Source organism: Sciurus vulgaris (genome assembly GCF_902686455.1).
Source record: "Sciurus vulgaris genome assembly, chromosome: 15".
In the NCBI taxonomy this organism is placed as follows: domain Eukaryota; kingdom Metazoa; phylum Chordata; class Mammalia; order Rodentia; family Sciuridae; genus Sciurus; species Sciurus vulgaris.
This window is the reverse complement of record NC_136476.1, coordinates 39,756,848-39,784,705: the sequence shown is the minus strand read 5'-3', so window position 1 is coordinate 39,784,705 and position 27,858 is coordinate 39,756,848. Positions and strand designations below refer to the sequence as shown.

General features: G+C 40.2%; 2 protein-coding genes across 2 annotated transcripts; both read right to left on the bottom strand.

The window, feature by feature from the left end:
* Positions 1–4,383: 4,383 nt before the first annotated feature.
* LOC306644952 (interferon beta-like) lies at positions 4,384–4,947 on the bottom strand (the record flags this gene model as incomplete). The annotated part of the gene is made up of 1 exon (XM_079112183.1): positions 4,384–4,947. The coding sequence occupies one exon, from the start codon at positions 4,945–4,947 to the stop codon at positions 4,384–4,386; it is 564 nt and encodes a 187-aa protein (XP_078968309.1).
* Positions 4,948–26,866: 21,919 nt separating this feature from the next.
* On the bottom strand, positions 26,867–27,439 carry LOC306645111 (interferon alpha-2-like; the record flags this gene model as incomplete). Its single annotated transcript, XM_079112431.1, has 1 exon — positions 26,867–27,439. One exon carries the CDS (start codon positions 27,437–27,439, stop codon positions 26,867–26,869), a length of 573 nt encoding a protein of 190 aa, XP_078968557.1.
* Between the last annotated feature and the right edge of the window lie 419 nt (positions 27,440–27,858).

Below are 27,858 nucleotides of genomic sequence, written 5' to 3'. Positions count from 1 at the left end.
CTGTTTGGTCAACTTTGTTTTCAAGGTTAAATATTTTGTCTTCAATGTCTGAGGTTCTGTCTTCCAGGTGTTCTATCCTGTTGGATATGCTTTCTATGGAGTTCTTAATTTGGTTTATTGTTTCCTTCATTTCAAGGATTTCCATTTGTTTTTTTTTTTTTCAATATCTCTAACTCTTTATTGAAATGATCTTTTGCTTCCTGTATTTGCTCTTTTAACTGTCGATTGCTGCGATCATTCAGTGCCTGCATTTGCTCTTGCATCTCGTCATTTGCTTCTCTGATCATTTTAGTTATGTACATTCTGAACTCCCTTTCTGTCATTTTTTCTGCCATGCTGTCATTGGGTTTTATTGATGTAACATCTAGATTTGTTTGCAGCATTTTTTTTTTCCTTGTTTTCTCATATTATTCAGGTATCGGTTGACCGCTGTGATATTGCAGATTTCCTCTATTGACTTATAATGTCCCTGAAGATTTCTAGGATATCCCTCTTAGCCTTCAGTAGCCTGAAGTCTTGGAGGAAGTTGATAATGCGGTGCTCTACAAGGAAGCTGCCTCTCTAGGGGTGGTGGCCTTCCAGTGGGGTATATTCCCTGCTAGTGGGCAGAGGTACCTTCACTTGCTGACGAATGGTCATCCAAAGGGAAGTAGGATGTGGGCTGATGCAAGGCCAGTTTGTGCCTGTGTCTCTGGTTTTATACAGGCCTTGTGGGAGAACCTCACCCAGCAGGGAAGACTCACCCTGTGGGGAGGTCTTGCTGGTCAGTTCCCCTCTTAGAGTTTCCATTCAATTCACAACTACCGCCTGGGCTGTGCAGCCTTCTTCTGCAATGTTTCCAGGGACCCGGACCTACCTACTGGGCCTGGAAGCCTCGCCCTTCGCAGACGAATCTCCTTAGGCTGCCTCTCCTCAGAGAAGTTGCCTGCAGTCCTGGAGCCTTCGCTCTGCCCCTCAGTTTGTCTGTGCGGGTCTTCCACCAAGAAGCCGCCTAGGTCCTGGGATCCTGTTCTGCACCTAATCGCCTGGCTATGCAGCCCCTCCTCTGAGCAGCCACCTGGAGCCCCTTACAGTCGCTCTGAGTCCCAGTGACCTGCCATACGCCTCTTCCTCCGGCTGCCACCTGGTGTTCCGGGCAGTCGCTCTAAGTCCAAGTGACCCACCGTGCACCTCCTTCTCCTCCAGGCAGTCACCCAGAGATCTGGTGCGTTTGTCACGAGTCCCAGGAACTCACTGTGCACCTCCTCATCCCGACTGCCACCCATAGCCCTGTTGCAGTCACTCCGAGCCCAAGCACCCCGCCGCGCTCCTCCTCCTCCTCCAGGCAATCCCCCTGTGTTCAGGAGTGTTTGCTCTGAGTCCAAACCACTCACCATGCTGTTCCTCCGGATAGCCACCAGGAGCCCTGTGCAGCTGCTCCAAGTACAAATGACGTGCCGAGCCCGTGCTTCTCCTTCTCCTCTGGGCAGCCCCCGGTGTTCAGGAGTGGTCGCTTTCAGTCCAAACCACTCACTGCGCACCCCCTCCTATCGGCAGCCTCCCAGAGCCCGGATGGGTTGCTTCGAGTCCAAGCGCTGTGCTGAGCGGCCTCCTCTCCAATGCTCCCAGTTGTCCGCATTCACTGCTCCAGCGGGGGGAGGGGTGTCTTCGTCGGGCAAATCTACTTCACAAAGATCCCTGCGTTCGGGGCTACCGCCCCGTACGGGACTCCTCCCCAGCGGGAGAGACTCACCTGGCTGCTTTGAGTTGGTCCCAAGTCTCTCTATATCTCCTCTTCTTGAGTCCTGAGTCCTAGAGCAAAATCAAACGCAGCCACCCTCTAGTCCGCTATCTTGAATCCCCCTCTGATTGACTTTTTATCCTCTAGTGGTCTCAACAGTTTCCCTGATTGGAAGGTTGTGTGGCCCAGAGTTGCAAAGCTCCTTAGAGAAGTTCTCTTGTTCCCTGGGTTTAGGCTGACTCTGAGGGCAAGAGCCAAATATTGATTCTCTTGACCCCTTTATTTTAATCTCAATTCTTAAGTTTTCATCTTAAACATCCAACAAGTCAGTTTCACCAGTCATACAGTAAGAGTTTCATTTCTCTCAAGAGTTTCACGACCTAGATTGTGGGTCTGAGGCAGGTAACATCCCATAGAAAAGGTGGACTTGTAGCTGAGCACCACCAGGGCCAGAAGGAAAGCCAAAGTCAAGGCCACTGGGGGAATCTTGCAGAAGCTGCAGGGCTGAGGAGGGCAATCATGAACCAAAGCCTCTAGGTTCTCTGAAACCCTTGATCTGCTCCTATGGTCTTAAATAGAAACAAATACACTTTCAATTTTCTGAATGTCATCCCCAATATTTTGTACTTCTGTTTTTGCTTTCCTTATGCATTCACTGCATGCATTTAGAGTAGTGTTTTTCCAACTATTTTTTTCATCATTGATTTCCCCTTCCCTGTCCCCAGTCCCCTTTCTAGAATTATTTTTCCAACCAAAACTCTTATTGACTATTTGTTCTTGTTGTTTTTGTTGGTCCTGGGGCTGAACCCAAAGGCAATTTAGCACTGAGTCACATCCCCTGCCCTTTTCATATATATATAGACACGGGGTCTCCCTAAGCTGCTTTGGGCTTTCCTTGGTTTCTGGGACTGGCCTCCTACTGTTTCAGTTTCCAGGGTCTTTGGAATCACAGGTGTGCACCATTGCTTGAAGAGGCTGCTGGCCTCATTGAGGTTGGTGATCATAAACTTTTGCCTCCAACTTCTCTGAAGAGCTTGCTTTGTCTTATGTCTTTACTAGGGAATGTACTGTGTATATGCCTTAATGAGGGTATTTCTCAATGCTCTTCCCTTACCACCACCACAGTATGTCAATGACCCCTTAAAAACCTTGCTGTGTCACTTTGTCATCTCTCACTATCTCATTTCTAAATACCACCTTAGATATTCCCTGGTAAACACTAGTCTGTTTTCTGTCACTATACATTAGCTTTCCTTTCTAGAGTTTTTTTTAAATGGTATATTGCAGAATTCATGCCTTTTGGGTCTGTCTTCTTATCCTCACCAAAATTATTTGCAGATTCATCACTATAGTTGTGTTTCATGATTCATTTCTTTCTATCACTAGCAAGTATTCCATTTTGTGAATATTTTGTGATTTCTTTTGTCATTTACTCATGATACATATTATATTGTTTCCTGCCTCAGATTATTCCAAATAGAGCCAGAACATCCCAAGTTCCCAAGAGGTCAGTACAAAAACCAAAACATAGCCAGTTGCCATATGCTGGCCAGGTACCCAGGAGCTCCTTGGAAACTTTGAAAATCCCAGTGCAAGCACTGAGAAAATTGGTGTCCTCTATCCCACTAGAATTTCCTGTAGCCCATGATGACTGGCTTTTAGTCTGGCTTAAACATTGGATGTCATCTTGTCATCTGTCTCAGATTTTTATTCTGGGAAGTATGTGGCTTCAGAGATGCAGAGCACCAAGAAAACCAGAAATCATTTTCTCAGCATTCTGTATGACCAGGCTGGGAGGCCAGAAGCAGACTTAGTGTTCGAAAAACATGGCAAGAAAACTAGCCAGATGGCTAGAGTATAGAGAAGGTCCTCCTCCCTCTGTTCCCTTTTCCTGGACACTAACAGACACCTTCAGAAGGCCATAAGTCTTGACTATACTGATCAGCAAAATAAACGTACATAATAATTGTCATAGAAGGCCCTGGGATGTCTCACCCTCAATCTTGGGGACACACAGGTATTTTAAACTTCTGCCAGAGGCAGAGCATCCCTTAAGCAAGGGTGAGTAAAAGAGTTAGCATATCCCTAGAGTTCACCTGAGATCTACTATCTAACTTTACAACTAGAGAGCCTGGATCAGAAAGCTGAGCACTGGGCACTCCAGTTTTCTAGTCCCAAGCCACTTGCACACCCATTCCCCTTGAATCCAGCATCATTCACCCCATATTTATTTCCTAGGAGGTTCAGATCCCCTTTTATGCAATACATTGTATTACATGAAGCTTCCTTGGAATTTTAATTTCTTTGAGGAATTTAAAATTTCATAATTTTAAATTGTTTCAGGGACAAAATACTATACTACTTTGTAGGCATATTTTAAGAAGACCATCCATGAACTGTTCTGAAATGGTTAACAAAGGGGAATTTATAAATCAAGGTGAAATTGAAACTGCCACATGGATTTTTACATCATAAATAATTTATTTTCCAAAGTAAACATTCAAATAAAAATAAATAACTTAATTCATAAATTAATCAAAAAATTAAAATCTTCTATTGTCTTTTCAAATGCACCACATTTGCTGTCAGTCACTTCATGAGCCTCTGCTGGATGAAGAATGCCTGAATCATTGGCTGGTCCAGAGGTGCATACTGGGACATCTTCAGCTTTGGAAGTCATCTGCAAGTCTGGTAATGTAGGAGAAGTTCCGGAAGAGTTCACTTTGGACTACCGTCCAGGCACAGCTGCTAAACTCCTTGGCCTTCAAGTACCTCAGGATCCTCCAATAGTAGCTCTTCAGACGCAGGGTGGTCATGGAGTTTCCCCAGTGTATGTTTCCCTCTCCCAGTTTCTCCTCCAGAGCTGTTTCCAGGAGGTCCATCTGCTGATGGAGTCCAACAAGGAGGTCCTTGACAATGGTCTCATTCCAGCCAGGGTTAGAGAAGCCTCTTGTGAAAAGAGCATAGATGTTCTGCAGCATCTCATAGGTGACAAAGGCAGCATGCTCCTTCTGGAACTGTTCTGGATGTTTGATCTCCTCAGGGATCTTGAAGTCCATCGTGTCATTGAGGCAGTCTTCAGGCCTCCCATTCAACTGCATCAGGAGCTCCTGGCATTTCAAAATGCTGTTGCTCTGTTGGAGTGCAAGCAGTTTGTGACTGAAGGATAGAGTTGTGGTGGAGAAGCACAACAGGAGAGCGATTTGGAGGAAGCACCTGTTGTTCATGATGAAAACCAGAACAGCGTTGCCTGCAATCTATGCAAGGTCGCAAAGGCTCCAGAGGTCTGCAGAGTGGATGTCTTTCCTCCATGGGTATGCCCATTTATATGAGGTGGTCCTCTCTGTTTCAGAGAAATTTCCCACTTTCAGTTCTCTCTTTCAGTTTTCCTATGTAATTTTTTTTCTACCAGCATTTTTAAAAGTTCCTAAAACTCTTTTTATTTACACTCCTGATTACTTTATATAATGCATATTAGGGGAAAAGATTTACAAACTGTGAGAATTTCTAATGTTTTATGGGTTTCAATAATTTCTAAAGTAAATTTGGAGAAAGGAACTTGAGGGGAAACAAAGGAAAGCAAAGATATGAGAAGCAAAGTGCCCCAAATAACCAAGAGGCATTAACTGAAAAACCAGTCACTGAACAGCTGCTGGATTGGGATTTTTCCCATTGCAATGATAGGTTCATGTGAGAGGGTCTCAGTGAGTTCTGAGCGGACTGGAATAGGGCAGGTAAGAGAAAGTTTCAAATCAACTGGGTCTGAAATAGTGATGTGTCGTCATTTTGTTAACTGGAATCCTTGCTCTTGAATTTGTTATCTACCCTATGAGTGTTTGACTGTCCTGAGACTACTTACTGTAAGGAAGCCCAAACTAGCTCAGAAGGAGAGACCATGTAGAACTTGGCAATAGAGTTTTAAAAAGTTTAAGCAATGGAATCTCTTTAACTTTCAATATCATCACTAGATATTTTACCTATGGCTGTCCCTGCAGAAATGTGTGCATGTGTCTATGGGTGTGCAGAAACCCATTCTCCTCAACTGAATACAGAACATCCTCTAGAATAGATGTATTAGGCCACAAAGCAAGTCTTAACAAATTCAAGAATACAATCATATCATATCAGTATCATTACCAAAATCAATTACATAAAACTAGAAATCAATATAGAGGGGAAACTAAAAAATTCACAAATAAGTGGAAACTAAATGACAACCTCCTGATCAGTCTGGCTGTAAAAAAGCAAATCAAAACGGAAATTAGAAAGTACCTAAAAGTGAACAAAAATGGAAATGGAATGTATCAAAACATGAAATGCAGTAAAACCAGTTCTAAAAGGCATGTTTGTGGGATAAATGCCTCCATAAAGGGGAAAAATATCTCAAATTATCAAACTACCTTTTACCTCAATGAACTAGTAGCATAAAGGCAAAATCAGTCTCCAAAGTTAGTAGAAGAAGAGAGACAATGAAATCAGAGCAGAAATAAACAAAATGGAAAGTACAAAAAAAAAAAAAAAGAAAGAAACAGGAAAGATGAGGACAATTTAGCATTTTCCTCCTCTGGAAAAGATAGACAAAATGAACAAAACTTTGGCTAGGGTAACTATGAAGAAAAGAGAGAAGGCTCAAAATAAATAAAATCAGGAATAAAAGAGGATACATTACAACAGATACTACAGAATAGCCAAGTAGCATTAGAGACTAATATGAACAATAATATAAAAATTGGGTAGTCACAAAGAGATGGATAAATGGCCTTTAATATGTAAACTTGGAAGAATAAATTGTGAACAATAGAAAATTGGAACAGACAAATAATGACAAAGGGGATTCTGATCAATAATCAAAAGTCGCAGGCAAAAAAAGTCCAGGGTTTCACTGGGACATTGTGCCAAAAATTAAGATGGATGACAGAAGAAGAAATATGATCAGTCAATGAATATATGAACAATTGTTCAACATCTCTAGCAGTAATAGAAATGGAAATTAAAACTACACTGAGATTCCATTCCACTGCAATGAGAATGGCAATTAATAAGAATCAAAATATCAATAAATATTGGTAATGATGTGGGGAGAAAGATTCATTCACACATTCTGGTGGGACTGTGACTTGGGGCAACCACTTTGGAAAATAGTATGGAGATTCCTCAGAACACTTGGAATGGAACCACCATTTGACCCAATTATCCCAATCCTCAGCATATACACAAAGGACATAAAATCAGCATATTTAGTGATTTGGTACTATCAATAATTATAGCAGCTCAATTGACAACAGATAAGCTATGGAACCAACCTAGGTGCCCTTAAGCTGATGAATGGGATAAGAAAATGTGGTATATACACACAGTGGAATGTGACTCAGCCATAAAGAAGAATGAAATCATGACATTTGCAGGTAAATGGAGAGTGAGACTACCATGCTAAGTATATGCCAATCCAAAGAAATCAAAAGCTGAATGTTCTGTCTGATATGCAAATGCTAGCTCATAATAAGTGGAGATGGGGGTATAGAAGTTCATTTGATAGGCAAAGGGGAATGAAGGGAAGGGAGGTGGAATGGAAGGACAACAAAATGAATAAGACATCACTCTTCTGTGTTCTTATATGAATACATGAACAATAAAATTCCATATCCTGTACAACCACAAAAAATGGGAAGTTAAACTCTATGTATGTATGATATGGCAAAATACATTGTACTGTGAAGTATAACTAAAAAGAACAAATAAAATGATTTTAAAAAGAAGAATGAATGGCAAATATAATGTTTAATTTAAATTGTCAACCTACTGGATTAATGATGCCAAGGATTAAGCAGATTCTGGGTATGTCAATGAAGGAGGATCTAGGAATGATTTCCATATGGGATAGCAAACTGAAATGGACACCCTCTGTACGTGTGGGCATTATTGTCCAATAGTTGGGGGGATTGAATGGGATAAAATTTGGAAGAAGGAAGCACATGCAGATGCAAGCACAATTCTTTTTCAACGTGCTCTGGATTGTTGCTAGGATTGCCCGAGAACATCAGACTCTTGCTCTTTCACTCTACCAAAGCAGACTCTACCAGTGATACTTCAGGTAGTTTTCAGAGGCCTTCAGTCCCAGACTGGGGTAGCATCATTGATCTCTCTAGTTCTCAGGGTAGTTCTGAGAGTAGTTCTGAGGCCTTAGTATCTTGGACTGTGCAGTTACTGGTTCCTCCAACTATACGGCCTACAGATGGCCATTGTGCATTATCCACCCCAGTTCCACACTGCTAAAGGGAAAGATACATGAATTATATAAGAAAAACATGGGAAGAAAGTGTTTCAAACAAACCAAGATTCTATATTAATAGAATCCAATGACAGCATGATAGAAGAAATGTCAGAAAAGGAGTTCAGAGTATGCATAATTAAAATGATTGCAGAGGCAAGGATAAGATAAGTGAGCAAATGCAGGCAATAAATGATCACTCCAATAAGCAGAAAAAAAGAGCAACTGCAGGAAGCTAGAGATAATTTCAATAAAGAGGTAGAGATTCTGAAAACAATCAAACAAAAATCCTTGAAATAAAGAAAATAATACACCAAATGAAAACCTCAATGGAAACCATCACCAACAGACTAGATCACTTGGAAGAGAGAACATCAGTCAATGAAGACAAAATGTTTAATCTTGAGAATAAAGTTAACCAAACAGAAAAGATGGTAACAAATCATGAATGGAACCTCCAAGAACTATGGAAAAGTTCCAAACTTAAGAATTATTGGGATTGAGGAAGGCACAGAGATACAAACCAAAGGAATTAACAACCTATTCAATGAAACAATGTCAGAAAACTTCCCAAACATAAAGAATGAAAGGGAAAATCAAATATAAGAAGCTTACAGAACACCAAATATACAAAATTACAACAGATCCACACCAAGGAACATTATTATAAAAATGCCTATCTTCCAAAATAAAGATTGAACTTTCAAGGCTACAAGAGAAAAGCATTAGATTACATATAGGGTGAAACCAATATGCATAAGAGCAGAATTCTCAGCTCATGCCCTAAAAGCTAGAAGGGCAGAGAGCAACGTATTTCAAACTTTGAAAGAACATGTTTGCCAACCAAGAATTTTATGCCAAGCAAAACTAACCTTCAGATGTGAAGATGTAATAAAATTCTTCCATGATAAACAAAAGGTAATAGAATTTACAAATAGAAATCCTGTGCTACAAAACAACCTCAGAAAATACTCCATGAGGAGGAAATGAAAAACAACCATGTAACTCAGCAAAGGGAGATACTACCCTAAATGTAAAGACAATCAAAGGAGAAACCAAGTCGAGCTAAAAACCGAAAATAAGCCAAAATGACCAGGAACATAAATCATATCTCAATAACCTTGAATGTTAATGGCCTAAACTCATTAATCAAAAGACACAGACTGGCAGATTGGAAAGAAAGATCCATCAACATGCTGCCTTCAAGAGATTCATCTCATAGATAAAGACATACACAGACTAACAGACTAAAGTTGACAGGATGGGAAAAAATATTACACACACATGGACTTGCTGAAAAAGCAGGGGTTCTCATCCTTATGTCAGATAAAATAGACATCAAGTCAAAGTTAGTCAGAAGGGATAAAGAAGGACATTTCACAGAGCTTAAGGGAACCATAAATCAGGAAAACACAACGATCATAATATACATGCCCTAAACAAGGGAACATCCATGTACATCAAACAAATACTTCTCAATTCCAAGAACCAAGTAGACCACAATACAATAATTCTGGGTGATATTAACACATCGCTCTCACCACTGGATAGATCTTCCAAACAAAAACTGAACAAAGAAACTATAGAAATCAATTATGCAATCAATAATTTACATTTAACAGATATATATAGAATATTCCATCCAACAATGAGTGAACACACTTTCTTTTCAGCAGCACATAGATCCTTCTCTAAAATATACCATAGGATATGCCACAAAGCAGCACTCAGGAAGTACAAAAAATAGATACTACCTTGTATTCTATCAGGTCATAATGGAATGAAATTAGAAATGAATTATAAACTAAAAAACAGAAACTACTCCAACACATGAAGACTAAATATTATGCTATTGAATAAAGCATGAAAAACAGAAGACATCAGGGAAGAGATAAAAAAAAAATCCTTAGAAGTAAGTGAGAATGATGATACAACTAATCAAAATATCTGGGACACTATGAAAGCAGTACTAAGAAGAAAATTCATTGCATGGAGCACATTCTAGAAATGAACAAAAAGTCAACAACTAAACAACCTAACATTCCACCTCAAAGCTCTAGAAAAAGAACAGAACAACATTAAAAGTAGTAGAAGAAGAAAATAATTGAATTCAGAGCTGAAATCAATGAAATTGAAACAAAAGAAACACTTCAAAAAATTGACAAAACAAAAAACTTCCTATAAGAATTGGAAAAGATGAACTCAAGTATCACTATTTGGCAATCACATGATTCTATATTTAGAGGATCCAAAAAACTACACTAGAAAACTTCTAGAACTAGTAAATGAATTCACAAGAGTAGCAGGATACACAATCTACATGCATAAATTGAATGCAATTCTATTCATATGTCATGAATCCTATGAGAGAGAAATTAGGAAAACCATTCCATTCCCTAGTCTCAAAAAAAAAAAAAAAAAAAAAAAAAAAAAAAAAACTTGGGATCAATCTAACAAAAGAGATAAGAGAAGTCTACAAAGAAAACTATAGACACTAAAGAAAGGAATTAGAGAAAACCTTAGAAGATTGAAAGATCTCCCTTGTTCTTGGATAGGCAGAATTAATATGGTCAAAATGGCCATCCTACCAAAGGTGCTATACAGATTCAATAAAATTCCAATTAAAATTCCAATGACATTCAACATAGAAATAGAGAAAGCAATCATTAAATTCATGTGGAAGAATAAAAGACCCAGAATAGCTAAAGCAATCCTGGGAAGGAAGAGTGATAAAGGAAATAACACAATACCAGACCTTAAACTCTACTTATAGAGCAATAGAAACAAAAATGGCACCTATTGGGCACCAAAATAGCCAGGTAGATCAATAGTACAGAATAGAAGACATAGAGACAAACGTGCATGAGTACAGTTATCTCATATTAGACAAACGTGCCAAAAACATACAATTCTGTTGGGAAAAGTGGAAATCCATATGCAGTAAAATGACATTAAACCTCTATCTCTCACCCTGTACAAAACTCAACTCAAAATGGATCAAGGATCTAGAAATTAGACCTGAGACCCTTCACCAAATAAAAGAAAAAGTGGGCTCAATTCTTCAACATATTGACTTAGGACCAGACTTCCTTAACAAGATTGCCAGAGCACAAGAAATAAAATCAAGAATCAGTAAATGGGAGGGATTCAAAATAAAAAGCTTTTTCTCAGCAATGGAAACAATCAATAATGTGAAAAGAGAGCCTAAAGAGTGGAAGAAAATCTTTTCCACACACACCTCAGATAGAGCACTAATCTCCAAAATTTATAAAGATCTTAAAAAACTTTACACCAAAAATACCAAGAACCCAATCAATAGATGGACCAAGGAACTGGGCAGACACTTCACAGGAGAAGATATACAGGTGATCAACAAATACATGAAAAAGTGCTCATCATCTCTAGGAATTAGAGAAATGCAAATCAAAACCACCCTAAGAGTTCATCTCACCCCAATTAGAATGGCTATGATCAAGAACACAAGCAATAATAAGTGTTGGCATGAATGTGGGGAAAAAGCCAAAGGTGGTGGACTTGCAAATTGAGCCAGCCACGCTAGAAAGTAGTATGGAGATTCTTCAGAAATCTTGGAATGGAACCAACATTTGAACTAGCTATCCCACTCCTCGGTTTATATCCAAAGGACTTAAAATCAGCATAGTACACTGACACAGCCACATCAATGTTTACAGCAGCTCCATTCACAATAGCTAGATTGTGGAACCACCCTAGACGCTCTTCAATTCATGAATGGATGAAGAAACCGTGGTATATACAAACACAATGTAATACTGCTTAGTCATAAAGAAGAATAAAATTATGGCATTTGTGGGAAATGGATGGAGTTGGAGAACATCATGCTAAGTGAGATGTGTCAATCCCCAAAAACCAAATGCTGAATGCTTTCTCTGATAAGTGGATGATGATACATAACGGGGGTGTGGGGGAGCAAGGTGGAAATGGGGGTAAGAGATGAATGGACAAACTTTGGATTGTGTAGAGAAAAAATGGGATAAGAGGGTTGGGGGATGGAACAATAGTGGACTGAGAGAGACATCATTACCCTATGTACATGTATGATTACACGAATGGTGTGAATCTGCATTGTGTACAACATCGAAATAAAAAGTTGTACAATGAATCAAAATGCAGTCTGTAAAAATAAATAAATAAAAAATATTGATCTATTTTTCTTCATTGTTTGTCCTATTAAGATCAAAGAAAGACAAATGTGGCATTTTCCTGACCAAAAGTAGTGACCATGGGGCAGCTCCAGATTCCATGCTGAGCCACATCCTAGTTGGGGATGGGAGGTAAGGAGGATACAGAAGAGTAGGAAGAGCCTGGTTGGAAGTCATCACCCTCCACATGAACACAGGGAGTGAGAATCTCACCAAAACTCTCCATCTCCCTGAACAATCTTGCTCAGTCATACAGTTTCTGTGAAATTGGGAACCACAATGAAAAGCTTACTTTCAGGGAAAGGGAGAAGAGCCTATGCTCATGTCTCCCACCTGCTGCCTCACTCACCCCACTGAGTGACTGCTCCTGCCCAGTTGTGCGTTCTCTGTAACCCCAGCAGCAGCTGGCAGGGCAGAGAATTCTGCATCTGAGCTGTGTGAGAAGGGGTGTATGCAGCCAATATCTGTGTGCCACTGATTCAGACACTTTCAGTTCCTTTGTCCTTTCCCACATCCTGCATGTCTTGTCACTGGCCTTTAGAAAGACTGGTTCTTCAGTTTCAATCCTACTCACCACTGGATTCAGACATCAATAAGCTACTGTAAAGTGGCTGTGGCCAACTCCAGCGAATGTCAGGGTTCAGAATATGCTCCCCCAAATGGGACACCTTGGAAACTGAGAAAAGCACAGAAGTAGAAAGTCATTTTTTTTTTTTTAATGCTCTAGCCATAAAATTTTTCTCTGAAAATCCTCCCCTAAATGTGGGTCATAAGACATGCAATGGGCATCCTTCCCTGTGCCCAGAGAAAAAGCATGAAACCAGAGACTCCCAGAAGAATCTGAACAAAAAGGCCTTGATGACCCCCAGTTTGTTACATTAGATCAGACCCTCTTTGGGCAATCATCCTGCCACAGGCTGTGCCCTCTTCATCTTTCCTAAGCATGAAACACAGTGTCCCAGGGTCTTCTCATCTTCATTTCCGAAGCCTCCAATGTCTTGTAAACATTGTCTAAATAAATTTGTCTTGCTTTTCTCTTGTTGATCTGTCTTTCATTACAGGGATGTTAGCCTTTAAGCTCACGACTGCTGAGCAAAAGACTGCTATTTCTTCTCTCTCTATATATATACAAAGATTACCAGAAGGCCCTCCAGTCTGTACCCTCTGTCACATTGCAAGACACCCATCAGAGGGCAATGGCCCTGGAGCAGACAAGGGCTGCCCAACCAGATTCTCTAAAAGTGCCATCAGGGCCCTGCTTCTAGAAACTCCTGAGGAGCCCTCTCAGATACAGATGTTGTTTGCCCTGAGCATGGATTTCTTTTTCCTTTGGGATTCCAGGCAGTTCTCTTTTTATTTATTTATCTCATAATCCCTCTTAGGCACTGTGATGGTTAAATTAGGTGTCACCTTGACTGGATGAAATAATACTTGGAGAACTAACAAAGCATTATTTCTGGGTCTAGAAATAATGGTGTGACTAGAGGAAATCGGTGCATGAGTCAGTGAACTGAGTGGGAAGATCAGTGTGGTCAGGTGCCATTTAAACAGCTGGAGGCCTAAACAGAACTAAAGACAAAGAAAGGGAAACTTTCTCTCTCTCTCTCTCTCTCTCTCTCTCTCTCTCTCTCTCTCTCTCTCTCTCTCTCTCTCTCTCTCTCTCTTTTCCTTTACTCTCTCTCTCTTTCCCTCCCAAAAATTAGGACACTCAATTCTCCAGCATTTAGACATCAGAAATCCATATTCTGTGGCTCCAGGTGTTGCAGTTTTTACACTAACTGCCTCCCTAGATTCTCTAAATTTGGACTTTGATAGAAATGCATTATCACCTTGCCTGGTTCTGAGGCTGCCAGATTAGGATGGAGTCACACTACTGGCATCTCAGGGTCTACAGTTGCAGATGTGTGTTGTGTGGAATACTTAGCCAAAATAATCATTGTAGCCAATCCTCTTAACAAATCCCCTCTTTCTCTATCTATCTATCTATATACCTACATAACTAGGTATATATCTACTTATATAAAATGTTTTAAATATGTTCAGGTACTTCCTGGGCCATCCAGAATCTAATGAATGCTTGACAAGAAGGTAGAAGTATGAAGATCCCTCATTCCACCGCTGCATGTTCACACCCATCCATGCCTGTGGAGGCGAACTCACCTACTGTGTTCTGACTATGGATCCAGAAGCAGCCCTATAACTTGGAACTCCTCTCTCAGCTTTAGTAAGGAAGTAGTCATGCCATGAATCTGAAGGCAATTCCACTAAAATCAGTCCAGCTGCAGGTCCTGAGGCACACTGCTTTCTAAAATCTGGGGCTAGTTCTGCCCATGCAAGAACCCCTAGGTGACTGGTAGAAGTCTTTCCAAAGACCCACTGGAAACCATATCCAACTATTTAACTGATAACAGGCCCACCTTTTGCATACTCAAGTGTGGAACCTGAAGAAATTCTTCTCCCAGTGCCAGCCCTACCAAACAAATTCCTGGTCCTATCCATCCATTGACCACGTAGTGTTCATGCCAAATTCCTCTCCCCTAGAAAAAGGTCCTGCCAACTTCCTTCGGCCACATGATCTGACTGGATTTCCACCTGAATCTCAAGCCAATTTGTAAAGAAGGGAAGATCTTCTTACACCTTCTAATGTACAGACATGGATGCAATGTACATGGATTCTGATGTATTAGCCAAACACAAAACCAACAAAGAAATTAAATAAATCACCAATAACTAATCCCTGGGAAATAGAGATCTAAGAATTACTGGACAAAAGATTTAAAATTAAATACTTAAAGAAGCTTAATGAGGTGCAGGAGAACACAAACACTAAATGAAATCAAAAGAACAGTTTATGAACCAAAGAAGAAGTTTGATAAAGGAATAGAAGCCATGTAAAAGAACCAAAAAGTTTTGGAGCAGAAAAATGTACTGAAAAAATGAAAACCACTTAATAGAGAGTTTCAACAGTAGGTTCAATCATGTAGAAGACAGAATCAGTAAACACAAATACAGGCTGTTTGAAATCAGTTTATTAGAGAAACAAAGAATTAAAACAAAGGACAAAAGCAAAATGGAACTATGGTACATACACCATCAAACATATGAATATATGACTCAAAGGAATGTGAGACATACCACAGACAGGACCAGAAAGAAAGCTCATTCAAGTAAAAATTGTGTGGCACCTTCCCAAATCTTGGGGAAAATATTGACATTGAGATCCATTAGCTGAAAAGACTTCTGGCAAGATCATTTCAATGCAGATCTCAATTATTTTGGTTATAATCAACCACATATAATGATGGTGGTCCCATAAATATTATAATGGAGCTGGGAAATTCCTCTTACCTAGAAAAGGAGACCTTTGGGGAAGAAAATTAATCATTGTTGGGAGAGGGCCAACCAAGGGGTCATCTGATGGGAATTCCTACATGGAGCACTTATTGAAAGAAAGGTAAGTTTGTATTAAGATCCAGTTCCTTAGGTTATTCTTATCTGTTACAGAATCTAGCATCAGATTAACTGACCATGAGAAAACTAAATTTCAAACTTCTGCAAACTACAAGTTGCCCTCAAGAATTTTATTGGAAAAAAAATTAAAATTATAAATAAACATAGTATTTCTTTAAAAAATAAACCATGCTATTCTTTCTAAATATTTTTGGTCAATTTAAAATTCCTGATGTATGACATCTATTTAAAATACTCTCAGAGATTCAAGATGGTGGACTAGAGGGAGGCTGCATTCCTTGTGGCTCCATAACTCCAGTTTCAAGTAGAGGATACCTATTTCTTAGTGAGGCAGTTTTTGCTGCTTATCGATCCCCTGCTGTTTACCCCACTTGTCTACTGTGATCACCTGCAGTCTGCCAGCATATTAACTACATTTTGAGTGCATATTGCTCACTGTCAGGCACCTATCATCTGCCATTTGCCTGCCTCTTGCCTGTACATCTCCTGCTTACACCTATCCATCACCCACTGCGAGAGGTTCACCTCCCGATCATCCGATGACAGCAAACTGATCATCAACCACCAGTGGAGCGCTAGCTGCCTGCAGTTGCCTGGAAGTTCAGTTACAATACCTGCAGGTTTGATTATACATGGCTGTCGCCATTATGAGACAACAGCAGGCCCCATAGGACCCCTGGCCGGACTGACTGAGCCCCATCTCCAGGATCCCTCAGCCCAACTCATTACTCCCTGCCTCTGGGACCCTAACATCGACTGACTACTCCCTGCCGCCAGGACCCCCCAGACCAACTGACTGCACCCTATCACCAGGACCCCAGACTGACTGATTGCACCCAGCTTCCAGGATCCCGCAACCACACCAAACACACCCGACCTCCAGGACCCCTGCCTGACTAATCACACCCTGCCTTCAGGACCTCCAGCCAACCACGTCCACACACCGAACTGCAGCTCCCCATTTGCCAACACCTTTGGAAACCCAGTGGCCATCTTGGATAAGCCTGGAAACCATAGCTCCGATCTTTAGGTGGGGCAAATCCCATCCTGAGACGCAAGACCTGAAGCTCATTGTCAGGTACCTCTCATGCGTCAGGCTACTGAAGACTGGGAGGTTTGAATACTATATGACTGTTATAATGTAGATTTTCCTTTTTCTCCTTATTGAACAATTTAAAGTTTTTATTTCTTTACTTTTCTTGCTCCCTTTTCCTTTGTATACCTGTTCCCTCAGAGTCTCTTTCTCCCATTTTGCATGTTAGCATCCAATTTCTTTTGATTATACTCTCACCCTTTCTACTATCTAGAACTTCTGTATATTCTTTTCTTATCCCATTAACAGCTACATCCTAGATCCCTCTGCATCCTCTTTGTCCTCCATTAGAAACTGCAGACCTTATTGCAAATCTGTTTGTTATACTGAAGATAATTTTTGAACTCATTCTGTTTATTATGACAATTTTGTTATTGCCCTCATAGGGGCTATTTGGACTAGGATTGCATAGTATCTGAAGTGGGCACTGCTAATATTGATCTCCCCTTTAAAAAAAGGTTTTGGAAACCTATAGGACCACTATAAGCCTATAGGGGGAATCTGCAATACTCCAGATCTGCACTGCTAGAGGGGAAGATACATGAGCAACATGAAAAGACAAGGGAAGAAAATGATCCAAACAAATATAGATTTTATATTAATAGAATCCAATGACAGTATGTTAGAAGAAATGTCAGAAAAGGACTTCAGAGTATACATGATTAAGATGATTTGTGAAGCAAAGGATGAGATAAAAAAGCAAATGCAGGCAATGAATGATAATATCAATAGGCAGTTGAAATAGCAACTGCAGGAAGCAAAAGATCATTTCAACAAAGAGACAGAGATTCTCAAAAAAAAAAAAAAAAAAAAAAAAAAAAAAAACAGAAATCCTTGAAATGAAGGAAACAATAAGCCAAATAAAAAACTCAATGGAAAGCATCACCAAAAGACTAGACCACTTGGAAGACAGAACCTCAGACAATGAAGACAAAATATTTAATCTTGAAAATAAAGTTTCCTAAACACAGAAGATGGTAAGAAATCATGAACAGAATCTCCAAGAACTATGGGACATCATGAAATGACCAAATTTAAGAATTATTGGGATTGAGGAAGGCACAGAGATACAAACCAAAGGAATGAACAACCTATTCAATGAAATAATATCAGAAAATTTACCAAACCTGAAGAATGAAATGGAAAATCAAATACAAGAGGCTTACAGAACACCAAATGCACAAAATCATAACAGATCCACACCAAGGCACATTATAATGAAAATGCCTAACATTCAAAATGAAAATAGGATTTGAAGGCCATGAGAGAAAAGCATCAGATTACATATTGGGGAAAACCAATACGGATAGCAGCAGATTTCTCAACCCAGACTCTAAAAGCTAGAAGGGCCTGGACCAACATATTTCAAGCTCACAGAACATGGTTGCCAACCAAGAATCCTATATCCAGCAAAACTAACCTTCAGATTTGAAGATGAAATAAAATCCTTCCATGATAAACAAAAGTTAAAAGAATTTACAAATAGAAAGCCTGTGCTACAGAACGTTCTCAACAAAATATTCCATGAGGAGGAAATGAAAAACAACAATGGAGGTCAGCAAAGGGAGGAACTACCTTAGAGAAAAATCACTCAAAGGAGAAACCAAGATGAGTTAAAAACCAAAAATAAGCCCAAATGACTGGGATTATTGATGATGATTGCTAATGTTAAAAAATAACAATAATAATAATAATTTCCCCTCTTATACTCTCCCAGGCACAGGAACTGTATTCTTTTTCCTTCAGAGAGCAGGTGATTCTGTAGTAACACTTTCAGCGAGAAAATCCCTAAGGGACAATGCTTTTTCTAGTGTGTCACCTTCAGTTGCTCCAGATTGAAATGAAGCCCAGAGAGTAGTTGATCCAGGAGGAACAGAAAAACCATGCTGAAGAAATTGGACATCTGCTGGATCATCAGATGATAGAGATAGAGGCTTCTGTCTTCTGAATTAAAGTGATTTTCCCTGTTTTCCAAGAAAAATAGAAGTTGGCTCTATCATTCAGGCATTTCTGTCAACCTTTGAAGATAGACAAACAAGATGACATCAAACTAATTTATGGATTTTACACTGGAAGTTAGAGTTCATGTTAAATTTCAGATTTGCTCATCCAAATGCATACTTATCAGTAAAATGGGAACTGTCTTTGCCCTAAAGACAGAAGTATGTGTAGAACCAGATGCTGATAGCAAAGGGCTGTTCTGTTTGTGTAGCTAGATGGCTTATAACAGTCATTTTAACTTCAGAACACAAATGATTTTCAGTTTGCTAAGTACTATGTTATTTTCCAATTAGTCTGCTTAAACCTCTGAATTTTACCTTTTAGATGTCTGAGTTGGGCACAGGGGTATCATTGATGACATTATCCTCCTATAGAACCCAATTTTACAAAACCTAGTGACCTCAAGGTGCCATAAAGGACTATAATTCCAATTTCTTTATCATACACACACACATTCCTGCACACAAATACACACACACAGACATACACATTATTTCATCTGTAAATATTATTCTTATCTGTTCTAGAAACAAGCTTTTAGCCCTGATCCTAACATTCATTTTTCTCTCCTTTTATGATGCAGAAATATGCTCTCTCAGACCTCTGAATCTCTGTGCTTGGTTGATGTTTTACTAGATCATCTTTGGTAAAAAAGTTCTTCCTGAATGGGATTGCTTTTGGATTCATTCACAGCAAAAGCTTCTGATTGCTGGTAAGTAACCTATTCTCTGTTCCTCTCCTCTTGGAGCACATTTCTGCAGTTCTGTGTGGTCATACTTCACTGAGCCACAAGACCAGAGTTGATGTAGACCTTGTCTTTTCTGTCCACCATTTTCTTACTGAGTCTACATTGCTCCTCAGTCTGCCAATAATCCTGGGAGGAATCCAGGTCTTATTCAGCTGCTTGTGAGTGTAGACATACTAATTTCAAGATAACAGTATTTTCCCAGCTCCTCTTGCCTCACAAGGTGGCTATCACAACGAGTAACACCCTCTGCTCTTAGATGACACAGTGTCCTCAGCCCACACTCATCAGACTCCTCCAGAGCAGATGAACCATCTCTTCATGATGGGAGGACTCCATTACTGAAGAGGGACCTATTTATTTATTCATTTTTGACAAAATAGTAAACTCTCCCCCTGTCACTGGACCTCTTGTCACAAGGACCCTGGCATTCAGTAGTGACCTTTTCCTCTCCTGATACATGTACCAGGTATCAAAAGACTCAACAGTCTTCAGATGCTGAGAGGAAGGTTTGTTATGAGTAGGTAGCTCGTGGACTTTTCTAATCAGAATCATTTTACCTCCAATAGACAGTTAACATTTATTTTGCTACTTAGTTTTATTGTCCCATTCTTCCACTTTCTAGAACTCTTGTTTTCCTCAGATTTTCTGAGCTGGGCAGCTAGTACTCATGAATGACAATGTCCTTCTTGTGAAGTTATCTTACAGAAACACAATGCCTTCAGTCAGTTACACAGTCAATGAGGTCTCATTGGGGGATCATTGCTCCTTGGGCTCTGTCTCACTTTTACAGTGCAGGGTGGTGAGAACCAGACTATTATATCAGGGAGAAAAAGCCTTCTTTCCTCTCCTTCTTTTTCTGATTTTTGTCACTGTAATTTTTTTAGGGGGGATACCTCAGGGATACCAGGGATTGAACTCAGGGCACTTGACCACTGAGTCACATACCCAGCCCTATTTTGTATTATTTTGGAGAGAGAGTTTCACTGAGTTGCTTAGCACCTCGCCATTGCTGAGGCTGGCTTTGAACTCTCAATCCTCCTGACTCAGCCTCCCAAGCTGCTGGGATTACAGGCATGCACCAACATGTCTGGCCTTTCACTGTAATTTTTGTACATTCTACTTAATAGTGGTTTACCAGGAAAACTTTGTCTTGCTGCTCATGCATTAGGTTCTTATAATGAAGTCAGACAAATAATGGAAAATGAAAGAAAAGTGAAAGGCTGCCCTGCTTTGCTCTATCAAATTTTGTTTCTCATTACAACTTTCCTAAAAAGCAAAACTAGAAAGTGTGTGGGTAAAAGGGAAAAAGAAAAGGATGTCATGATTTCATAGAAGTGAAAGAAGTAACTTTCCTGTGACTAGTGGCAGAGTGTCACTTAGCCACATGCAATGCAGCAGAGTGCAGCACCAGGGCCATTGCAGAGGGGAAGACTGAGGGCCAATGCTCAGGTGCCCAAGGCAGGGAAATGCCTACTACTAACAGCAATTCAAAGACCAGTCACTGGAGTGCCTGACTGTTCTCTCAATTAATCTAGATGTGATCAGCCTTAGGAGAAGAGAGGGGAGTCACCAGGCTCCAGTACTACCACACTTTCCCTGTCTGGCCTTGGCTCTGCATTCCAACTTGGTCATAATCTACTCAGACAATTAAAAGTCTGCTCTGAGGAACCTAGAATTAAAAGCAAGGAGTTTAATGATCTCAAAAATGTTAGTTTTATTCTGGAAAATACTTCTAAACTACTAATAATACCATCAAAATGTATTGTAGGATGACCATAAACAAAACATTGTTTCACACTTCCTATTAGTATTATTTGTGTTAGATCATCTAAAGAGCTCCTTGGAGACAAACGAATCTAGAGAAATGAACTATTCCAAACACACCAATGATTCAAAGTCAGCACCTTAGGGATAGTGAGGTAATGGCTTGTCTGGAAGGTTCTATTAAGGGCTCAAAGAACAAAAATGGACTTGGATTTGTGAACCAAATAAAGTCTGACCTGAAATCCAAAGAGCAGAGAGACTTAGATGCCAGACGATTCTGGATTCCTCATCAAATGTCAAGGTATTGTGTTGCATTATATTTTAGGGCACCAGGGCTGTGCGTTGAGATAACTGACTGTGTTTAAGTACTAAAGAAAATGAGACAACACATCCTTCAAACACTTGTAACAGAAAAGATTTTGCCTCAATTGAAATAGCCTAAAATTAAGGTGTGATTTCTCCAATGAAATACAGTAAATTAAATTAAGTAACCCATTAACTTCAGATCCCAGGAAACCTATTTAATTTTTCCTCTTGTGTTTTTTTTTTTTAAATAAAGATGAATCAATAAAATCACTAGGATAAAAGGATGTAGTTTTCTGGTGGAGCGTGCACCTAACGTAGGCCAGGTTGGGTTCAATCCACAGTGCACACAAATGTACACACACACACATACACACACACAAGCACTTAATGGTTCTCTGATCCATAGCCCATCACATGGGTTCTGAATTGTTACCTTCAGAGATTCCATGGCACAGTACTTGTAAGGAAGTCTGCTGTTCTCATTCCCAAAGATCAAAACACTCCTCCAGTCCTGCCCAGACCTCATGCTGTCTATGACAGTGTTCAGGGAAGACTCTCTTCTCCTGTTTCTTTTTCGACCCACTGGTTCAGTTGTCAGTGCTGAAAATACCTTTTGTATGACCATGATGGAAGACTATGATGCTCTCTCTACACAGAAGCCTTGAAGGCTCTTTAAAGGCTACTTCCCAAAGAGAAGCTGGTTTTCACTCTAAACTCAGCCACAATGCATGTAATGATTGGCAGTATTTAGCCTTCTAGATTCTTTCTATTAGAAAATCATAAAACCACATGGCAGCATTGAATTAAATAAGACATTAAAACTAATATTAAATGAGAAAATGATAAAAACTTACTAATGAAGGACATTATTTGCTTTTTTTTTTTTTTTTTGGACTGTAATCCTCAGGAATTGCTCCAAACCCCAAACCCTGAACATTATTTGTGCACCCACTCAGTGCAGATGCACCCAATACAAAGAAAACAAATAACTGGTCCACCAGTTTCTTCTTTTCAATCAATTCTGTTAAATAAATGAATCATCATGAAAGTCTGCTGCCCTTAGAAATTTTGACCTTCCAATATGTGTATTGCTAATGCCTGTCCTGGTGGGAAGGCCCTGCTCCATGTGCTGCTAAATGCGCTGCTCTCTTACCTACCAGCATACTCTCTGCTCAAGTACTTCTTCATTTTGTTTTGTTTTAAAAGGAGGCTGCATGGTGATCGAAATGTAAGAATTTCCTGACTCCATGAATAACTTTTCCCATGCTGTGTTCATTTGCTGGTTTCATGGGAATCACTCTGGTCCCCTCTCATACCCTTCCATTTGGGGTGGTCTCTGTCACCTGTGCTGGGAGCCTTGATGTTGCCCATATCTCCATGGGAGAGTGCTGCAACATCTACTTGGGTGTTCTCTCCCTTTGGATTGGAATTACTTGAGCCATTCCTCAAAGTGGCCTATTCATATTGTTGCAGCTCCTGGGGACCAGCTGCTGCTCCAATCAATGACTCAAGCATCTGTATTCTCCCTCCATGCTCTCAAACTGCTGTTGATCCTTTCAACTTCTTCAAAAGCAAATGAAACCCTGCAGTGTCCTACCTGGAGGCTCCTCATGGTGGCTCAGAAGGATTCTTGGAAACTTTACCAGCTCATTAATAGCAGATATTTGTCTTTGTACTATCTTTCTGTGCTCAAGAGTCCAACCTTATGCTGTGCAGTGTGAGGCTTGGTAGGCAGAGAGAGTTGAGGTACTGCCATCTTCACCCTCTTACTTTTACACACAGAGTCAAGATTTCTCCAGCAGGTGCTTTACTAAGACACCCAGAGCAGGACCAAGCAGTCTCCCTGTGTCCTTCTCTAGTCCTGTTTCCCAGGTTGAGATAGAGCCCCTTGCTGCCAGCTTCACCACTTCCTCACCTTGGTTTCCAATGCTTCCTACTCCATAATAAATTAATATCTGGATATTATCAGAAGATGGTTGCAGAGATTCTTCAGTGTAAGTTGAGAAAACAGAGCCAAGTTGTACAATTTTTGTTCAGGGAGCATGACATGATAAAGAATTAAAAGTAAAATGACATTAATGAAGTAAGCAATATTAAAAATTAATCAAGGACATATATGCCAATAATGTTGAAAGGTGTTAAGCAATGAAAGAGAGAGATAAAGAGAGAGTGTGAGAGAGAGAAACAGACAGAAACAGACATGAGGAGAAAGGACCCACCTCAAGGCAAATACAGAAATTGCAATTTTTTTTTTTTTTTTTTTTTTTTTTTGCCTTCTCCTAAACTGAGTCTCCCACAAGTGGTACAGGAAGAAAGAAGACAAAGACAAAATACATTAAAATATAACTTTGAGTTTCCCAAACCTCCCTTATCTCACCCAGAGAGAAAAACTCTAATTGTTGGGTCTGTGATCTGAGCTCAGGTTTGAGCGATCCCTCCCTCACTCCAAGCCCCTTCCTGCTAGCTCCCAATTCATAGGCAATTCCTGATCATCCTCTTAAATAACAACATTACTCAAACTTCTTTAAACTTCCCAGAGTCTTCCTGAATGAATTCTTACACAGGCCCTAAGCTGGCTATTTCTGCATTCTCTGAAATCCCCTTACATTGGTCCTTGCTGTCTCTTACTCCTAAATCAAGGTGGAGTAAGTCTTCCAAGGCATTATTCAAAGACACAGGAAGAATTGTCTCTTCCCTGGGTCTGGTGGTGCACACCTGCAGTCCCAGTGACTCAGGAGGCAAAGGAAGGGGGAGATGGCAAGTTCAAGCAACTTAGTGAGGCCCTAGGCAACTTGGCAAGTTGAAAGGTGTCTCAAAATAAAACTAAAAAGGGTTGGGTTTGGGGCTCAGTGGAAAAGTGTCCCTGGATTCAATCCCTCCTTACAAAGGAGAATTTTCTCTTAACCATAAAGTCATGCTGGGTGATCTACTAGGAATAAAATTGTAAGACACTTAGATTTCCCTGATTTTCCTTCGGGTATGCTGTCCTGCCTCCTATATCCAATAGGTATGCTCTCCTGCCTCCGAGTATCACACACTGTGCAGGGGAACTGAAGGGCCAAGAAACTCTGAAAGTCTGAGCAGGCTGTAGGCAAGAGTAGCATTCTCACCCTTTCTCTCACAGTTCTGTCCTCAGCACAAGGAAGACACTACCTGCCTATGGCTGGGAGTCTTTTCCCTCTCTGAGAAGGAAAGTTAAGGAAATGAACTTCCAGTATGGGGTCACTTCCTCCCAGGTGAATAGACTATTTTAACTCTATAAAAAAAGTTCATGCCAGGACACAGAATTGTGCATAGAACAGAAGCTTGATTGCCAGACATGGACTCTTCTTCTGTCCATCTAGGCCAATAGGCCGCTGTCTTCTCCTGTCTATATTCTAATAGCTTCCAGAGTAAAATGGATCATGCTTTCTCTTTATTTATTTGTCACATCTACTGTTATATCACTGTAATAACTACATTCCTTCATTTCCAAAAATATTAACCAGGAGGAACTAGAGCTATTCTTGGAAGTTTTGGGCAAACCTAAAACTTTCATTCAACTACTGCAGTTGGTGGCTGCATACAATTCTACAGAAAATTTACAGATGGAAATCATAATAGAACAGGAAGTAGATGTATACACAGGCAGGTTAATGAGAAATGAAGGAGATCACTCTTGGTCTTTTTTGTTTTTGTAGAATTTTTTTTCTGGTTTTGTTAGTTTGTTTGTTTGTTTGATACTAGGGATTGAACACAGGGGCATTTAACCACTGAGCCACACCTCAACTCTTTTACTTTTTTAATTTTGAGACAGTGTCTCCTAAGTTGTTTAGGGCGTGGCTAAGTTGCTGAGGCTGGCTTTGAATTCACCATCCTCCTTCCTCAGCCTGGCAAGCCCTGGATCACAGGCATGCACCACTATGCCAGGCACACTGGAGATTTCTGACCAGAGAGGGAGGAAACTATTGTGATATAGATGTGACATGAGAGGATCCAGAGAAGTAGGGAGTAAGAAGGAGTGTCATAAGTGTCACAATCCACAAGCAAAAATGTTTGTATGCACATGTGTATGTACATTACGCTAATATTCTTAAATAATTATATATTACATGCTCTCTGATATATTATTAATACATACACACACACACACACACACACACACACACACACGCACACACACACACACACACGAATGAAAACCTGTGATCTGCAGCCTGGATGGAACTGGAAACCTTCATGTAAAGTGAAATGAGCCAGGACAGGAAGACAAGTGCCTCAGGATCTCACCCACATGTGAAATAGAAGCTGATCTCTTAGAAGCTGAGAGTGGGATGGTGCTTACCAGAGGCCACAGACAGTAGAAGGTGGGGAGAGATGGGACAGGCTTGTCAATGGGCTCCACGATACCACTGGAAAGGAGCAAGAAACTGGTGCATAATTGCAGGGTGTGGCACTAACATACTGTGCATTTGAAAAATTTGGAGGGAGGAACCTTGAAGGTTTTCACAACAGAGACATGATAAATGTTCAAGGAGATGAATGCGTTTAACCAAACATAACATGATATCCTAATAATGTGGACAACTTTTGTGTTTTTATGTTATCAGTTGTTCTGTGTATTGAAAGCATCACTACAGGGGAAAATAGATGGAATTGGCATAATTAATGAGAGATGGTGAAGACATGGGTAAGACAAAGACATATCTTTTCCTTTATCTGGGTTGTGATTTTCATGCATTTTTAAAATAATATCCATATTTTGTTGATTTTCTATTAATCTCAAATTTGTCTAAAAGTGTCATGGCTAAGCTGATGGGAAAATGCAAAAGTAATGATGTGCATGAAAGTAATTCAACATAGAAACCAGCATTTAGGACTAAAATTTTAATTGTTGTTTAAATAAAATGGAAGAAAATAAAAAGAAATATTTACCCTACACCTCATTCTCCTGCAAGAATGTAAAGAGTTTAAATTGAAGAGTTATGAATGAAGAATGCAAAATAAATTGACGAAATATAAAGAAAATGTTTGATTTTATTAATTATATTATAAAAGTATACATAATATTATATGGGCAAAATAAATTACATTTTACAAATAGTTAAATAAATAAGTATTTAAATTCATAAATAGATGCATCTGCAGAGATGTAAGGGACAAGTGCCTACAGATTTGAAGCCAGTGATTGTTGCATTAACTCCTGAAAACATCTGACATTGCTTGAATTCACATCACAATTCCAGCAGGAATGAGAACCTTTGAAACAGCAGAACTTGAGGGAGTGTGGTAAGGTGTATCCTCAGTAAGAATCATTTCCCTGTTGGACCAGGTCTCATTCCTTACTCCTTAGTCTTCCATAAAAATTTGTTGATGAAGAGAAGGAGCTCACGATTTCTGCTCTGACCACCTCCCAGGCACAAGGGAGGTGTTTCCTCCCCTTCAGGTAGACAGTGAGCCTGTGGAAGTACCTCCTCAGAGCCCTCAGGGGAGCCTCTTCCACCCCCACCTGCTGGGTCACACAGGCTTTCAGGTCATCCAGCTGCTGATAGAGGCCAGTGAGGAATGTGTCCAGGAGGGTCTTGTCCCAAGCAGCAAAGGACTCCTGGGTGCTGAAGAGGTTGAAGACCTGCTGGGTCATCTCGTGGAGGACAGAGACAGCTTGAGCCTTCTGTACCTGCTCACCACCCAACTGCTCCTGGGGGAAGGCAAAGTCCTTTCTGTAGCTCAGGCAGGACAAGGTGGGAACTCTCCTCATTTTCTCCAGGAGCATCAGGACCCCCTCCTCATTTCTCTCAGGAGTTTCAAGACCCAGGTTGTAGATCTGAGGCAGATCACAGCCCAGAGAACATGTGGACTTGCAGCTGAGCACCACCAGGGGCAGCAGGAAAGTCAAGGGCAAGGCCATTGGGAATCTTCTAGAAGCCTGAGTTGGGTGATCCTGGCCGTTTGCCTCTAGCTTCTCTGAAGCCCTTGATTTGTTCCTATGTCTTAAAAAGGAACCAATATACTTTCAACTTTCTGAATGTCATCCCCAAAACTTTCTACTTCTGTTTTTTTCTTTCCTTTATGCTTTCCCTACATGTGTTTAGAGCAGTGTTTCCCAACCATTATTTCATTATTTATTTTCCTCCTCTGCCCCCAGACAGCCTTTTAGTGTTATTTTCTGGAACTGAAATTCGCATTAATTTTTGGAGGATAGAGGAGTTATTGGGGATAGATGCCATAAGCATTTTACCACTGAGTCATATCCCTAGCTATTTTATTGTATTTTGAGACAGGGTCTCATTAAGTTGTTTAGAGCCTCATTTATTTGCTGAGGCTGGT